The 18,791-nt window shown below is 37.3% G+C and overlaps 2 protein-coding genes across 3 annotated transcripts in view; both read right to left on the reverse strand.

Annotated features, from left to right (window-relative positions):
* Window positions 1-1,861: 1,861 nt before the first annotated feature.
* LOC115215735 (zinc finger protein 85-like) lies at window positions 1,862-7,820 on the reverse strand. Its single transcript, XM_029785026.2, has 2 exons — window positions 7,729-7,820; window positions 1,862-3,888 (listed from the first exon to the last, which is right to left on the reverse strand). Exon 2 carries the CDS (start codon window positions 3,548-3,550, stop codon window positions 2,291-2,293), a length of 1,260 nt encoding a protein of 419 aa, XP_029640886.1. The 5' UTR covers window positions 3,551-3,888; window positions 7,729-7,820; the 3' UTR covers window positions 1,862-2,290.
* A 4,659-nt stretch (window positions 7,821-12,479) lies between these two features.
* LOC115215387 (ubiquitin-conjugating enzyme E2 U-like) overlaps window positions 12,480-18,791 on the reverse strand; it is a 27,483-nt gene continuing 21,171 nt past the window's right edge. For both annotated transcript variants that reach the window (XM_029784546.2, XM_036505831.1), the window contains exons 4-7: window positions 17,170-17,262; window positions 16,301-16,389; window positions 14,366-14,492; window positions 12,480-12,668 (exon numbers count right to left, since the gene is read on the reverse strand). In XM_029784546.2, the coding sequence (XP_029640406.2) occupies window positions 12,496-12,668; window positions 14,366-14,492; window positions 16,301-16,389; window positions 17,170-17,262 (482 nt within the window). In that variant the 3' untranslated portion in view covers window positions 12,480-12,495. The remainder of the gene's footprint in view (window positions 12,669-14,365; window positions 14,493-16,300; window positions 16,390-17,169; window positions 17,263-18,791) is intronic.

Here is an 18,791-nt window from a genome sequence, read left to right on the forward strand (position 1 = left end):
CTAACTGAAATAAGTGGATCTATTGTTTAAGAAAATACTTGTTTAATCATTGTACCGGATAAATTGTGAAAATAACTCAAATAGTCAAATACTAAGAAATAAGCATACTCAACTTGATTTATATGAAATAATTTACGAACATGAATGGGTTATTTCCCTTGGCTATATATATATATATATATATAAGGATCCTTTTCAAGAGCAAATGGGTTATTTCCCTTGGATGTCTAAAAATGTTATATGTAGTAGATATAAGAATCCCTTCCAGGGACCCTATTATCGACTTTTTCAACAATCTAAGTATGTCACTAGTTTTCCAGACTTTGCTTGCAAAGATCTGTTGAGGCAAGTGAAATCAAAATCATTGAAGTGACTGATGACAGTACCGCCTGATTGGCACTTGTGCCAGTGGAATGTAGAAACTTTTGCCAGATCAGACTGGAGCCTGGTGCAGCCTTCTGGCTTGCCAGTCCTCAAACTGTCCAACCCATGCCAGCATGGGAAGCAGACGTTAAATGATGACGATGATGTGTGTGTCTTAACCTGTCTTCCTCGCTTGACAACTGTTGTTGGTCGACTTCTGGAACTAAAACCTTTTAAGGCAGTGCAGCAACATGGCCAGTCAAATGACTGAAAAGTGTAAAAGAATATATATATATATACATGTATATATATGGTACAATATTGTGTAATGATAATATAAGAAAATGGAGAGGAAATATAGCGGATAGCTATTTAATTTCATCTGTATCATCAGGAAAACATATCAAACAATGTAATACATATTAGATTTAAAGGATTAAAATCATCATAAAAAGTGCCTACACACATTTTAATCCGGTCACTAAGTGAACAATGCTTCGGATCATCACGATTTGAACCATGTTAAGAGTCATAGATGTAAAAGAACCCCACAGTATGACCGGATTTCGTCAGGGCTGTCTTTTCCAAAAGACAAATGCTTACATATTGGTGATAAATAACAAACTAAATAAAATTGATGAGGAATATATTTTCAAATATCCAAATAATGTAAACAATGTTATCAGGAAAGATAGGATGTCTAACCCATTCAGTTTCCTTATTTCTATGTTTATTCAAGTAAGATTTGTCCTCAGGTGTTAAGTCATGGTAGAAGGCTTTCCATTTTATTCAATGTATGAAATCCTTTATTTTATTGATTAGTTCCTTTAGGTATTCCTCAACATATAAAAGAATATATATATATATAGATAGATAAGAAAGTTGGTTTGTGAAAGCACGTGGTTGAATATATAGAAAATAGTAAAAAGTGAAAAAACTACAGAAGGCTTAAAGGTTAAAAAATATATATATATTTGCGTCAATATGTCTGAAGAATATTAAAAAATTTTTTTTCCTTACAATGACATAATTTAGAAGAAAGACCGGTTTCGCGTTTAGCTTTTCAAATTTCTTACGACGTTATGTTTATGTTGAATAAAGTTATCGTTATGTTTATGTTTAAAAGAGTTCTAAATAAGGGGAGGTAATGAGTGATTTCTTCCGGTGTAAGGGAGATAATCGCTTAAATTTTTTTTCCTTTCCCTTGGTGTGAATTTCTCTGTATCAGTATGTTGGCATGGTTAAGTCTGGGCTTGTACTTTTCAATGAAGAATGTTTCCTTGTTTAGTCTAATTTGTGTTGATGATCCAATAGCACATTGGTAAAATGGAAAGATTAAAAATTGTGGTAGTAGTTGCTTTGCGCATTTCTCAATGTGCTCACTAAAAGATATCATTCTGTATTCTGGGAATGCAATCTGTTGTCGATGCAGTGTGCATATATATATATATATATATATATATATATATATATATATTAATATATATATATATATATAATTGTACAGTGATATCTTTGATTTAAGAGAATATATTTCTCAGATATTTGTTAATACTGTCAATTAAATAAATAGTTCCTCCCCTCTCTGTTCTGGAAATAATATTAAATGAAATATATAAGTATTCTGAAATAATGTATTTATTAAAAAAATCACAATAGCTCACATTATAATTGTGGTTATATAATATGCTGGAATGTTATCATACATGTGTAAATATATATTTGGTTAAATATTTCCCCCACAGAATAGCTTTTGACATTAATATGGTTGCTCTTCAGTATGAATGCCCATGTGTAGTGAATTAACTTCTTTTAGAGAATAATTGACAAACATTACATCGTTGTGGTTTCCCCTTTCAGAATGCATTTGATGTCTAAGTTACTAAATCCAAAGAATGTTTTAGCACAGACACTAGTGAGGTGATTTCTAACTTGTACGAATGCATTTGTGTTTATTTAACTGGCTTGACTGAGCAAATGATCTACTGCAGATATTACAGAGAAATGGCTTCTCTCCTGTATGAATACGTATGTGTTTAATTAGGTGTTGATTTAGTGAGAATGATTTACCACAGACATCACAGTGGTACGGCTTCTCTCCAGTATGAATACGTTTGTGTTTAGTTAAACCACTACTTCCTGATAATGTTTTACCACAAATATCACACTGATATGGCTTTTCTCCTGTATGAATGTATCTGTGTTCAGTTAAGTGATCATTTCGAGCGAATGACTCACTACAAATATCACAGTGATACGGCTTCTCTCCTGTATGAATGCGTTTGTGTATAGTTAAGCTACTTGATACCGTGAAGGATTTACCACAGATATTACAGTGATATGGTTTCTCACCTGTATGAGTCCGTTTATGTTCACTTAACTGATCACTCCGAGAGACTGATTTACCACAGATATCACACTGATATGGGTATATTCCTGTATGAATACGTTTATGTATAGTTACTTGACCAACTTGAGAGAATGATCTGCCACAGATATCACAGTGATATGGCTTCAGTCCTGTATGAATATACTTGTGAGAAGTTAAGGTACTTCCATGAGAGAATGATTTGCCACAGATATCACAGTGATATGGCTTCTCTCCTGTATGAATACGTTTATGAATATTTAAGACACCTTTTTCAGAGAATGATTTACCACAGATATCACAGTGATATGGTTTTTCTCCTGTATGAATGCGTTTGTGTATTGCTAAACGAATGCTTTGTGAGAATGATAAACCACAGATATCACAGTGATATGGTTTTTCTCCTGTATGAATACGTTTGTGAATAGTTAAGGTACTTCCACAAGAGAATGATTTACCACAGACATCACAGTGATATGGTTTCTCTCCTGTATGAACACGCTTGTGTTTGGTCAAGCTATCACTTCGAGAGAATGATTTACCACAGATATCACAGTGGTGTGGTTTCCCAACTTTATGAGTACGTTTGTGTCGAGTTAAATAATTCATTTGAGAGTATGATTTGCTGCATATGTCACAACGGTATGTTCTTTCTCCTGCATGACTACATTTGTGAGTGGTGGGGTTACCTTTTTGAGGGAATGGCATTTTGCATATATCACAGTGGTAAGATGTTATTCCTATCTCTTTCAGCTTATCAGGAATATTTTTAGACTCTGTTTTAAGTTCAATTTGGTTCTCACACAATTCGTTTTCCATAATTCTTCTGATCTAATATTTAGAAGTTTTGGGTTTTTTTATATTTCATTTCCAACAAATCATTCTTCTGCTACAATTCCACCTGGAATGCAGCAAATTCTTTTGTTAGGCAAAATATAAGAATGCAAAATCATCTTGTACATATTCCACACAGTGAAATAGAGAAATTTTGCTATTAATCTCGGTCCAAGAGAAATATTTCACAGTAATTCTACCATAGATTTATATAAATATGTTTATATTTGTTTTGTATAACATTTTCATTTGGTCTTTAGCAAATGAGAATTGAGGATGCAGTTGAAGCAAAAAATTCTTTCATCCAAATGTCATTCAACAATCTGAAATAGAGAAACATTATAAAATACAGAAAATACTTAGAAAAGTGGAAATTTTACATATCTAAACTGATAAGATACCTTTACCAAACAACTGATTTATAACTTACTACAAAAATTACATCATACTTTTTTTTAGTTCCGTTTTCTATGCTGGCATGGGTTGGATAGTTTGACTGGGGACTGGCAAGCCAGGAGGCCACACCAGGCCCCAATCTGATCTGGCAATGTTTCTACAACTGGATGCCCTTCCTAATGCCAACCACTCCGAGAGTGTAGTGGGTGCTTCTTACATGCCACTGGCACGGGAGCCAGTCTGTTGGCACTAGCATCGTCCATGTTTGGATGGTGCTTTTTACATGCTGCCGGCACAGGAGCCCGTCGGGGGAGGGGGGGCTGGAATCGACCGCCAGTCAGAGTGGGGAATGGGGGGGGGGGCATTGACCAACCAATTTTGTGTAATGTCAGCATATTTGTTGAATACAAGATATACTTTCAGATCATGTTAATATCATTAAATGTTAAACTCTAAAATATTGGATAATAACATTCTTTTCTGTTGTTTAACCCTTTAGTATTTAAACCGGCCATACCCGGCCAAAATAGCTAATCTGTTTTATGTTCAAACTGACCAGATCCAGGCTCTCACACCTACCCTACAATGTTATTCAACATTAAGTAATTACACCATCAAGATCTTGAAGATATGAAATAATGCATAATTAATTCAAATCAATGGGAATCAACAGGCATTATGTTTGATTGAATAATCTGAACACTAAAGGGTTAACTCCACGTCAGCTCTGACAGAAAAGACTTATAATAAAAGAAGCCTTCCTGCCATGACCATCTTGTCCATCTCTGAGATATGGAATATCTAGATGTTAGGATGTAATCTAAAGTAGATTTAGTTGCTATTCCTTACAAGTCCAGTGACCATGTAGAAACTCCATCATTGGCTCATGCTTGTTTAGACCTAGGCTAGTCTTGGCTGAATAAACTTATGACCAAATGTTGGTTGTTTTCAAGGATGCTACAAATTTCTAAGAGATTAATCTAAAAGAACATTATATTGACGAATGAAGAAAAAATGATTGAATGAATGAAGTAAAACGTTAAAAAAAGTATCCTCTGTCAGCATATGTAAAGTAGCATATGTCAGGTGCATACAATTGACAACACAGTTAATTAAGATTTATTCAGTGAGTTCTATTCAACACATGTTTACACGTGGAATTAGCAGAATCATTATTAACTTTAGATGGCATTTTCAAAGTTTTGGCCGATAAAGTTGAACTGAAAAACCCTACAACGAGGCATGAATTGCACGAAGCCGTCTTGCAGTCTTGGGAAGAGCTATCTGAGCGGAAAATTTGTGGATGTATTCAACATCAAACTCGTGTTCGGCGTCAAATAGTTGACTGTCATGGTGGTAACAGATTCGTGTAATAAATTTTGTGTTTATTTTTGTTTCATAATATATATTTTTTCAGATGCAGCCAGACTTTTCACACAGAGGTACATTATATAAATCTCCTTCAGTAAATGACAACTGAATTCTTAAAAGGTGACTTGATTTCTATCCTTCATTACCTCAGAATTGTCATAGCTCCTTTACAATAACTTTATTGTAGGTGTATTTTATGAATATACAGCAGCTGTATAATTGATCAACTTTGATTAAGTGATTAGACATACAACAACATATGAAAGTGGAGGAGCCAATAAAATATGTTCTGTAATAGCAAAAAATTACTGCAATATATATCCAAATGTGTATATGTGAGTGTATACACACACAGATAGATAGATAGAGCTGCTGTAACAGGTAAAAGACATACTTAGAAAGTTTGGAAAAAAGGTAGTAAGAGAGAGTATTATGAAGTCGTTAGAAGGGAAACTAAATATCAGGTATAATTAGGTGATATATAAGGCAGCGAGCTGGCAGAAACGTTAGCACGCCAGGTGAAATGCGTAGCTGTATTTCGTCTGCCGTTATGTTCTGAGTTCAAATTCCGCCGAGGTCGACTTTGCCTGCCATCCTTTCGGGGTCGATTAAATAAGTACCAGTTACACACTGGAGTCGATGTAATCGACTTAATTCCTTTGTCTGTCCTTGTTTGTCCTCTCTGTGTTTAGCTCCTTGTGGGTAGTAAAGAAATAGGTATAATTAACTGATAGTCACACCCAGTGACAAGCATAGCAGTGTCACTGTAAACTGCTATGATTTTCTTTAGAGAGAGGAATGACATTGAAGGGTAGGTATAAGGGGCCAGTTTGAACGTAAAACAGGTAGAACATTTGCACTGGATAAGGCCAGTTCAAATTAGTTTTGATAATGAGGATTCAGTTGTTCACTCAAGTGGACTACCTGCTCATTGAATTAGCATAGATGTGGTTGAGTATTCCAAAAGCTTAAACTTAATTCTCTACCAACCACATGGTTCTGAGTTCAGTCCCACTGCATGGCACCTTGGGCAAGTGTCTTCTACTATGGCCTTGGGTCGACCAAAGCCTTGTGAGTGGATTTGGTAGATGGAAACTGCAAAAAGCCCGTCGTATATATATATATGTGTTTATGTTTGTGTGTCTGTGTTTGTCCCCCCAACATCGCTTGACAACCGATGCTGGTGTGTTTACGTCGCCGTAACTTAGCGGTTCGGCAAAAGAGACCGATAGAATAAGTACTAGGCTTACAAAGAATAAGTCCTGGGGTCGATTTGCTCGACTAAAGGCGGTGCTCCAGCATGGCCACAGCCAAATGACAAACAAGTAAAAGAGTAAAGAGTACCGTCAACATGACAGCATATGACAAGGCTGTACTGGTCCATCCAACAGGCTTCCGCACAGTTTCTGTCTAACAAAGTTCGCTCACAAAGGTAAAAGACACCCTGTACAGAGGAGGGTGTGTGATCAAGAAGTTTGCTTTTCCTATTACACTGCACCGTGGGCATCTTCTATTATAGCCTGAGACTGTCAAAAGCCTTGTGAATGGTTTTCGTAAATGGAAACTGAAGGAAGCCCGTCATATACATACACATATGTCTCTTTGTCTTAACATCGCATGATAGTTGTTAACAAACGACATCATTATACAAGTAATGCTGCAACAGGAGGGACATCCAGCTATTCTTCTTCAATGAATGCCGTCCGGCAAATACGAACACAGAAAAGTAGACGTTAAAACATTGAAGTAAGGAAGATCACATGCAGTGAGATCCAATCCGCAGTCAAGTGTGAAAAGAACTGCTTAATCATTCGGCCATGGTGCGTCATAAAATGATTTCAAATTTTAGCATAAGTATAGCAATTTTGAGGGAAGCTTAATCGAAGCTATCGATCCCAATAATCGACAGATATTTTATTTTATCGACCCTGGAGGGAAGAATGGAAAGGTTGACAGCACCAGAATGTGAACTGAGAACGTAATGAATTCGGAATATCGCTATACATAAAATACTTAAGAGAGAAAATATCAAACTGTTTTTCTTCCTTTTACACACACACACAAGGATATATTTGTTTTCACATATTCAAAATGAAATGAAATTAATTTAATTTTGAAAGGCGGGGTAATACTTGTAATTTACATACAGCAATATTTATACTCCATTTCGTCTACATTAGGTCATGTCAATAGAGTTAATGAAAAAATAACACCGAATGGAAATGTGATGAGGGGCAGCGACTACAAAACGACTCCATATCTTGTTGGTTAAATCTGACTTATTTCGTACAGCCACCTCGAGAATATAATATTGTCTGACGAGCAACAACAAAATTTTTTTTACCTACAGATGCTGACAGACTTTTATTTATTTAAAAATATGTTATAAAACTTACGTGTTCTAGCATATAAGTGTTTAACAGTGTAACATGCTTCTATAGTCATCAAAATACAAACATTCGATTCTCAACACAAGATGGTTATAGCGGAAACGGAAATAATGTAACTTCTCTAACAAATAAAACCACAAAACATGTCACGGGAGGGGGACAAACAAAACAGTAAAATAAATATTGAAAAAAAAAAATATATATATATATACTACAATAATATATTTTGATTTAGATCACCATGGTTACCATCTGGTTAGGATCTTTTCTGGGTAAAATTACAGATTAACACCCGCACGATTTTCACTGAGTTTTTTTTTTTTTTTCTTAGTGAAAATCGTGCGGGTGTTAATCTGTAATTTTACCACACTTTTAAACTTCGTATACTGGTAGAATGAGTTTATAAAACATCTTTTTCTCTTGGCTTTATTGAGAAAATTCTACAGTTTGTAACATATTTGTTTTTTCTTCAATTTCAACCAATCAATGACGTCTATTGAGGTGAAAACATAGTGCCGTATGAATATGTCCCTCGTTTAAGAAACAGATTGGGTTTATTTACATTTAAGAAAAAAGATACCCTCCCCACCCCTAACCCTAAAACAGATTGAAATGCAATAGATCGATACTAGGGTCATAATTATGGGTGACAATTTCATATGACACTGCTAGAAAAAACTGCCGTTCAAACCAAAAGGATCCTCTGCTTATAATAACCTAGTTTTCAAAAGTATCATTACTGGTTATTTTAGGCTTGTTATATTTCTATCGGTGGAGGCACATGGCCTCGTGGTTAGAGTAGCGGACTCGTGGTCGAGGGATCACTGGTTCGCATCTCAGACCGGGTGATGTGTGTGTTTATGAGCGAAACACCTAAGCTCCACGCGGCTCTGGCAGAAGGTAATGAACAGGTGCCGATGACGGTGGTCATCATGGCAGTAGACATTAATGTTGATGATGGTGGTGGTGGTGGAGGTGATTGTGTTATCCCAGGTAGTCCTATTGCATACAGATACTCAGACAAATGATGAGGCTGGACCCACTTGGTCCTCTTCGTAGTTATACCACAATTTTTCTGGCCAAAGACCTCATTTAACCCTCAGACTCACAGTGATAAATTATATGTGGTGTAGCATGATAGTTCGGGAGCAATGTACTCCACCCTCCAGTCCTCCATTCCCTGGTGGCCATAACAGAGGCAGATAAGGTAATCAAGATCAGGGTGCAACTGTTGTTACTCCTCAGCACTTAATGGTGGTGGTGTGGAACCCAACATGGGGTTGGAGACTAGTGAGGTTATTGATGTTGCTAATATTTCTGTTTGTATTAATTTTCTCCACATTGTAATACGTCTGTCTGGAGAATTGGTACCTACTGTCTGCACATTACAACACACTTTCATCACCTTTTCTTTCCAGATGTTAATATCAAGGTCATTATTCTGCATATATTGGAATATATAATGTTCAGCTGACCTTTCATTTCATTTACATTGGATGGAAATTACATTATCACATTTTACAAAACATATTTCACTCAGTTTCCTCTTCTAATTATCCTCCTCCTCAACATTATCATCTTTTGGCATTCACCTTCGATGCTGGTATAGGTTTTGTAGCGTACACTGAGAGAAATTCCTCTCTCTCTGTCATATATATATAAATACAGACGTAGTAGATAACAGCTAGCTTTTGGCTGCCCTTTTGGACCCTGTTGTGTCCACTACTCTGATTGGTTGGTATTGGCGCAATTTGTCTCTTGCTCTATTGCACGCCAATATGCAACCCAACCAATCGCAGCCTTCTGATAAGGTCATGTGAGACAGTCTCTTCTAAAATTCCAGTGAGCTGATAGCATGCTATAAAACTGTAGCTTCACTCCGTCTCAATGTCTTTTGGTTCCAGATTTTTTTAGGTCTAGCCACTGACCACATAGGACACAGCCAGTTCCAGTGACAACACAACAGCAGCCACATGAAGACTCAACTTTGTCCAGCAGCATTCAGGACCTCCATCTCTGCCGCCTCCGTCTTCTTAACGTCATCAACATCATCTCTCTACATACACAGCAACCAGCAACCCTCATACAGGTTCTATCTCAACACTGTTTGTGAATTACTTCACCATGGTTAGCAGCAAATACAACCTGTGAGAACTTCCTGTATCAAGTGACCGGAAGCAGCATAGTAGCCACAACTTCTTATACGACTTGTGCCTCAACCAGCTCTGCATTACTGCCACAACATCTTGTTACAGCATTTCAACTATTGTGTACCTTCACTACGAACTAGCATTTATCTTCCTTGTGTCTGAACATTCTTCTGTCATATTATAGACTCTTTCAATACTCTGTACTTAATGCACGCACATACACTTTGTATACATGACGGCCTGTCTGTTATTATGTATATATGATGCGTACACACACGTTAGCATATAAATAAAATCTTCTCTTAAACATTCTACCTGGTTGTGTCTCTCTTTTTCCTTCTGGCACTTATACTCATATATTTTTTTCGCATTTATTGTATTGACCGTGTGGCGTACTAAAGGAGCCATTCTCGTCACCTCTCCTCGCATGGTTGTTTACAGTTTCTAAGACTGGATGCCCTTCCTAACACTAAGCATTTTATGGAATGTACTGGATGCTTTTCTTTATTTTGTGACCCCAGTACTACATGCATCTCACAAGAATTAGACCCCTTCCAACTAAGGACTACAGTAGAAGGATGTAGCTTTATGCTAGGAGATGACAAGTTAAAGAGTGAGATAAGATGCCAAAACAGAAAAGGCTTCTTACTGTAAAGGAAGGAGTTACATGACTGCTGACATCATAGAAGATTGGATGAGAGCTAATTACGGTAGAGTTGGGAAGGGAGATAAAAATTGTGATGAAGAGTTGTTGGGGTGAGCCCACAAGATGAAGTAAGTGAACAGAAGTGAGTAGGGACAGAGGAACTGGAAGTGTGAGTGTATAAAGGTTGCAAGGGTGTATAGGGAGAGTGAGGAATGGTTGGAAATGGATTGGGGTGAGGCTTATAATGACTTATAGACAAAGGTCTAGGAGGGAGGAAAGGTAGGGAAATGTAGGTAATGACTAGAGATTTGCCAATTTTTTATCATTCATGAATCAAGTTTCTCTGCCATTCAGTATTGTACTGTTTGGCCTTTACATAACTGTCCTCAAATGTGTCCCACTCCTTTATCCTTCTGACTTTGATATTTTTAACACAACTTGGCAGCAAATTAGCAGAACCATTAGAGCTTAGGATAAAATCATTTTCAAGATTTGTTCTGGCTCTTTGCACCCTGATTTCATATCCTGTTGCAGGTAACTTTGCTTTTCATCATTTGGAGATCAATCATATTAGATACCAATCTAGAGCAGTGAATCATTAGCAGAATATAGCATGAGACAACACAGCTTGTAGTATTTGCTGTGGCTCTTTGTCTTCTGAATTCTTGGATGATAGACTTAATCCATTGCCCTTGTTACTTGGTTGCCTTTAATGAGGTTCACTTTATTACAAGTAGTCGGAGCAGGACTCTCAGTTTGAGGATAACTTTCTCTCTTCTAGGCATTGGTTGTAGAGACCCAGGATAAAAAAAATTGGGGCTTGGACACTGTCTTTTTCCATTAACAAAGTAGTTAAAAAATAAACACTTTTATCAATAATTAGATTACCTTTGTAGGAGAAACTAATGATAACTTCTAGTGAGTACCTGACATAGTCTTCATTCTCTTCAAATATATTGTCATTCAGTTTGTTTTATTCCCCCCACCCCCACCAAGAATTGGGGTATTTGATGCTGTTTGTCTTTCAGCAGTGTTGCAGCATTCTATTTGTTCATTCATTACAATTAGTATACACCATTGATTTACTGTCAACTTCCTTCTTGCATTCCATGAAAATACACTCAGACAAGTTTTGGGAAATACTTTCTGCAATTAATTGCTATTTTAGTTTGTCATATTGATCTTTACAGCCTCTGGTTCTAGAACTGCTTCCAATTCAAACTTTCCATGTAACATACACAACATTTAGCATATATTTCATGTTTGTTTGATGGCTATGTTATTTTTGTTATTCTCCAATACAATTAATGCTATGCAAATATGCATAGCGATTTGCCTGAAGCATGGTTTACCTCCAGAGTGTGAGACTATGGTAATTGGTATGTGTATGGTCCTTAGTGGGGTACTGAATCTGTGGTTTATTGTAATGTTTGTTAAGATGCATCTTTTTCCTTGGTAGGTTACTAAACTTGTGGTTTAATGTAGTGTGTGATAAGGTACAGCTATAGTCTAATGAGTGTGTAACTTGCTTAACTATTTGATTAGTTCAGTATTTGGCTCAATAAACTAAGCCCTCTCATATATAGCCTTTGATCTCATGACGTCGGCCTTTGTACCTACTTGAAAAAAACCCAACAACTTAAGGTCTACTGGAAATGATCTTTTTTTATGAACATTTCTGGAATTTAATGTTTATGAAGAAAAAAGTAGTGACCTGGCACAACTGTTAGCATGCTGGTCAAAGTGTTTAATGACATTTCATCTATCTTTACACTCTGAGTTCAAATTCAATCAAGGTTGACTTTGCCTTTCATCCTTTTGGGGTCAATAAAATAAGCATCAATTGAACACTGGGATCAATATAATCAACTATTCCCTCCCACAAAATTGTTGGCCTTGTGCCAAAATTTGAAACCAATATATATGGAAAAGACGTAGATAAGAGCAAAACAGCAACAACAAAAATTCTACTTGGTTTTACTTTTTATACGTAATTTTACATGTGGCAAGATTAGACCAATCTAAATGGTATTTTTCAAATGATATTTTAGCAGAAGTGTAATAGGATTTATTATCAACTTCCTTTTTTGATTTATCTAAGCAGTTTTCGCTTTTTATGGTGGGTACTTCAATTTTCTTGTAATGTTTCCCTGGAAAACAAAACATAAAAACAAAAAGCAAGTAAGAAAGAAGAGAAAAAAAGAAGAAAACAAAGCGAATTCAATGTGAACGAAATACAAAGCATTGTAATTTATTATTACCTATGCCTTAGTGAAGGTGGAGGTATTGTTTTCAGTTGTGTTTGTTTGTCTGTGGACAAGGTATCTCAAGAACCGCAGGATGAATTTGGATGACACTTTCAGGGATGTTTGGCCTTGTAACTGGCATGAACTGATTAGATTTTGGGATTGATCTGGTACCAGACAAAGATTCTGGATTACTTTTCCTGTTTTTTTTTTACTTAATGTTTGAGAGTCGGGTTCATTTTTAGTATTCTCATTTGTGAGAGCAGTCGGGTTTATTTCAGATATTCTCATTTTAAAAATCATCTTTGGCCAATTGTTGAGAGTACGTTGGCAGAGGTTTGTGCTCTCTGAGTGCTCTTATTTAAAATTTCATTAGATTTCATTCATCCCTCCCTCTCCAAATGCCAATGATAGTAGCTAAAAGGCTATTTATTCAAACATAGACTTGAATATGTACAAGCATAGGCACAGGACACATATGCATAAACATGAACACATTTACATAGTCTTACAAGGTTCATGTATTTATTACTTGTTCCAGTCATTAGACTGTGGCCATGCTGGGACACTGCCTTGAAGAATTTTTAGTTGAATGGGTCAATCCCAGGACATATTTTCTTTCTTTTTTTTTGGAAGCCTAGTACTTCATTTCTCAGTCTCTTTTGCCAAATAGCTTTGCTATGGGGATATAAGCACACCGGTTGTTGAGCAGCAATGGGCAACACACACACACACACACACACACACACACACACACACACACACACACACACACACACACACACACACCACACACCACACACACACACACCACACCACACACAAATACACTCAGAGATTCTCATGGAGGTAATGACAAGTGATTGAGACCTTTGGTGTTTTTCTGTGCTTGAGAAGACACGTCAAGCCAAATGGACTTGTAGTACTGACCAGCACTAGTAACACATAAAGGACACCCATGCTACTGACATGCAAAAAGCACCTACTACACTCTAGGAGTGGTTGGTGTTAGGAAGGGCATCCAGCCATTGAAACCAAGCCAAATCAGAAACCAATGCCAGCATGGAAAACAGATGCTAAATGATGATGATGATGATGATGATATGTGTGTGTGTGTGATGGGCTTCTTTCAGTTTCCATCAATCAAATCCACTCCAAAGGATTTGGTTGGCCCAAGTCTATGGTAAAAGACACTTGCCCAAGGTACCACACAGTAGGACTAAGCCTGGAACCACGTGATTGGGAAGCAAACTTCTGACCACATGTATATTTATTTATTCATAACCCATACTGTTATGGGTTATGAAAAAATAAATATAATAACTGACAGGCTGTACAGTTCACTTAAATGGGTCATGAAAATGACACCTTATGTTTCATATATGCATGGAACAACTGCACAAAAAAAAATAAAAGAAAAAAGAAAAAAAACACAAGTTGATACTAGCTTAGGTTATGAATAAATGAAGAACACAGTCTTGTTATATGGGTCTGAACACACAATTCTCACATTAAAACTGATGATCTACCAATTGAACTGTGTTCTATTTTTAGTTTACTCCTTAAATGCAACAAAAATTAGCAAGATTTTTGCTGCTCACCTTCAATTTTTTGACTATTCATTACGCAGTCAGTAGCAATTTGCTTATAAGCATGGGGTAGGTATAAAAGCATCTGTTTGGCAGCAGAGTTTACAGCATTCTCCAAAACAGGGTTTGAAAGTAGGTTCTGCAAAAACAAACAGCAAAGCATTGAACGAAAATTTTAAGTTAGATTCTCAGAAAAATTTGCTTGCCATTCAACCTGCAAACTCGTAAACCATAACTGGGTCTTCTGGCTATTTACCAAAATAGTCTCTCCCATTCTTTTCCCAATCATCTTAGTCACCACTCTTCAGTCAAAGAAATTCAATAAACCACACTTCCACTGATAAACGCTTTGCATTTGTAATCTGCACTCAACAAAATTATTCCCAAACTCTTTTCCATCACTCTACATATCTTCCAACTACTACCTACAAATGAGCCAATGAGGGACCTCAATGTAGTCACTTGACCTGTTAGAAATAGCAGATAAATCTCTTTCAAATCACACCTTACTATTGTACAGGAAAGATACATTAGATAATGCAGGCCTAGATATACAATATACAAAATAAAAAAATGGGATGGCTATGATTAGGTTATGGGTCTGTTTAAATAGGGCTGACCCAGGGCTAAACAAGGACAACACAGTTACTAAGTGAAAGCTCCTATCTCCTATGAATGCTCCAGCTCATCAAAACACCTGATCTTGTACTCCAGGGCTTGCTCCTATCCTCAGCGAACTCTTTGGTCTTTCTCTCACTGTTCATTGATCTATCCCAATATTTTGAAACATAATGCAATGTATTGTCTGCATAAGAAGGGCACCTCTCTATGTATGACAAGAACTGACCAATCCTGTTATGTTCAGTATTTCAAAGTTGATGGATATATTAGTAAACAGCTACCTCTGTCATCCCCTACAGTCTTTCACTCTCAGCAAATGTCAGTCTGGCTTCCATAATTAAATCAAAATTGCTTTGAGACTTCAATGAAAGGACATAAGCTCTCTTTGTCATCTGAGATCATCAAGTCTTCAGTAAGTCTGGTATAAGAACCCAGCTAAATTATCCATCTAGATGGTTCATTCATTTTCCATATCTTGGCGTGAAAACCTTTGTCAAACTTCAACATTGCAGTATGTACTTGCAAGGATTTCTCCTAACTATACTCTGGTAACTTGAGTGTGTCCTAAGGTTTGTTTATTTCTCCTACTCTACTTCATTTTGGAACATTAATACCCTACTTGATATTTTTTCCAGTAACATATACTCCCAGTACGATTGATACTGATTTTCACTCAACACATCTGCACTCTGGTGTCATCCACATACAACATATCATGTCAGATTTATTTCTTGTCAGACATTTTGTAAACAACACCACTGTTGGTTATAGATTCCTAATGGGTTGATCATCAATTTATCGTATTTCAGATGACAAGAATGATAAGAGAGTGACTAAGTAAAATCATCATCATCATCACTACCACCACCACCATCATCATCAGGAGCTGGCCAGCTAGAGAGCTTCCCAACTTTTCCTTGTAAGGCATTGGTAAATCTGAGGCTATGGTAGAAGATACTTGTCCAAAATATTGTGTAGTAGAACCAAACCCCAAACGTTGTGTTTACAAAGTAAACTTCATAACCACACAACAATGTCTGTATTCATACTTGTCACTTTAGTGTTGTTAGGTTGGTGTTTCACTACACTGAATTCTTATCCACTCACAGTTATTTTAAAACCCAATATTATTCATGTAACGACATTCATTCATGAGATTCTAGCTCTACTCTGTGTGGTATAAACTGACCTCATACCAAATCCCCATCTGAAACCAGTCATAGAAGCCCCATCACCACTACCAAATAAGTGGTACACTTCTCCTCTGACTTACTCCTCTGACTTACTTATTTAAATAAAAGGAAAATATGAAATGAGACACATTACTTGAATATATAAAAGGATGTTTAAAACGTAGAGTCCCTTCTTTTCTATTGAGCCAAAATCCAACTGAACCTTTCCATTTGTAGGATCAACTGAAATGAAACATTGGAATCAAAGATTAACAACAACAACAATCCTTTCTGCTATAGGCACAAGGCCTGAAATTCTGGGGGTAGGGCATAATTGATTATATTGACCCCAGTGCTCAACTGGTACTTGTTTCGGTAAACCAGAAAGGATGAAAAGCAAAGCCGATCTCGATGGAATTTGAAATCAGAATGTAAAGAACAATGAAATATCACTAAGCATTTTGCCTGGCGTGCTAACGATTCTGCCAGCTCACTGTCTTAATAATTTTGGCACAAGGCCAGCAATTGTGGGAGAGAGGATAAGTCAATTTCATCGACCCCAGTGCTCAACTGGTACTTTTTTTATCAACCCCAAAGGGATGAAAGGCTAAGTCCACCTAGGCAGATTTTGAACTCAATGTAAAGATATACGAAATATGACTGAGCATTTTGCCTTAATGATTCTGCTGGCTTGCTGCCTTATAAATAGTAATGATGATAATAAATTAATTAATGAAGTGAAATTTGGTTGACAAAGAGAGAATGGAAGGCCTCTGGAAGGATTTTTCCTGTTCTTAGATGATAGGTTTAATCCATAGCTCAGTTTGATGTCACCTAGTCTGTGGGTGCCTTCAGCAGAGCCCAAATGTAAACATTTGGATCATATACCCAGTCTGATAATAATTGTCTCCTTTCCTCCCACCATTTTCAGAAACACTGAAAAAGGGTCACTGGTGACTAAACCATTAAAAAAAAAACCCCCCAGAAAAGATAGCCTTTAGAGCAAGTAGTTTGATTACTTACCATTCGGGTGGAATGGTATAGTGCAGAATGAGATTTCAGGTTCCCTTGCTGCTTTATTGGATGAAAACTGAAGGAATAGAGTGAAAACACCACCTGATAAAGAGAAGGATTATCAGTGTCATCATCATCATCACCATCATCACCTACAGCACCAGTTCTGTCACAACCACCACCACCGCCACTGCCACCACCATCATCACTGTCATCATCACCACCACAGCCACCATCACCACTGCCATTATTGTTGTCATAGCTACTGCCACTGCCACCATCACAACCTTTATTATTAATGCTAGTATGTGGTTTGTCAATCTGCTAGAAATAGTAGCCAAATATCAATCTATAATCATTTTCTTTTTAAAAGAAGGCAGACGCATTAGGTAGTACAGCCCTAAAAGGTGCACTGCCTGGAATAAAGGGGGAATGGTCATGTCTGGAATACCTTGGAATTAGACAAAACACAGCAGCAGCTGCGACTGCCATCACCACCATCATCATTATATCGATCAGTTCTAGTGTCATAATTATGACTGCAAGTAACAAGAATACTATAAACATCATCTCATTACCATAATTATCATCATCATTGTTATGATCATTATCTTATCATCATCATCACCACCATCACTGTTGCCACTGCCGGCCACCACCTCCACCACCACCACCACCACCACCATTATCAGCATTAATTCTTTATAGTAACCACTATCTTCATTATTGTCATCGTCATCATTAGAATCCTTGCGATCGACAAGAGCTCCATCACTATGAAATTCCTTGCTGCTGTCATATCACATGAGGAGGTGAGTAGGAAACTTTTCTGGATGGATTTGCAGGGAAATGCACAGGTTTGTGTGGTTTCAAGGGCATTATTACCAAGATCACACCCAACACTTAGTAACATCTATGGAAATCTGATACCAATATCCCTCAAGCTAAAGCAGTAACGGCTACAATTTGCCGGCCACTGTCACCAAGCAGAGAAAGAGGTTATCTCATCCCTGCCCCTATGGCATCCTTCTGGAAGTGTTTTCTCCAGGAAACTGACATTTCCAGGTACTATATCTCAGGACTCAGGGCTGGATATTAGAGATCTGAACACAGCAACGCAGGACTGTGTAGTGTGGAGGGGGATTGTCAATGGAGTTCCGACTAACTGTAGGTTGGTTGAAGGATGATGATTACCAAGAATAGAGTCTTTGGTTAGCTCATCGTCATCATCATCATCATCAATCGGTTAACATCTGCTTTCCATGCTAGCATGGATTGGACAATTTGACTGAGGTCTGGTGAACCAGATGGCTGCACCAGACTCCAATCTGATCTAGCAGAGTTTCTACAGCTGGATGCCCTCCCTAACACCAACCACTCAGAGAGTGTAGAGGGTGCTTTTACGTGCCACCAGCACGAGGGCGACTCAGGCTGTACTGGCAATAGCCACACTCAAATGGTGCTTTTTATGTGCCACCTGCACGGGAGCCAGTCCAGCGGCACTGGCAAAGACCTCACTCCTTGGTAGAAATCTTTAATTCAGCATTTAGCAGAGCCTAAATTATCTATAACACCTCTGTGTTCACTTTGTTTCTCAGTGGAGCCAACACTCTCCAGTTCACACAAGGAAT

This window comes from Octopus sinensis, linkage group LG9, assembly GCF_006345805.1.
Source record: "Octopus sinensis linkage group LG9, ASM634580v1, whole genome shotgun sequence".
NCBI classification, from domain to species: Eukaryota; Metazoa; Mollusca; class Cephalopoda; order Octopoda; family Octopodidae; genus Octopus; species Octopus sinensis.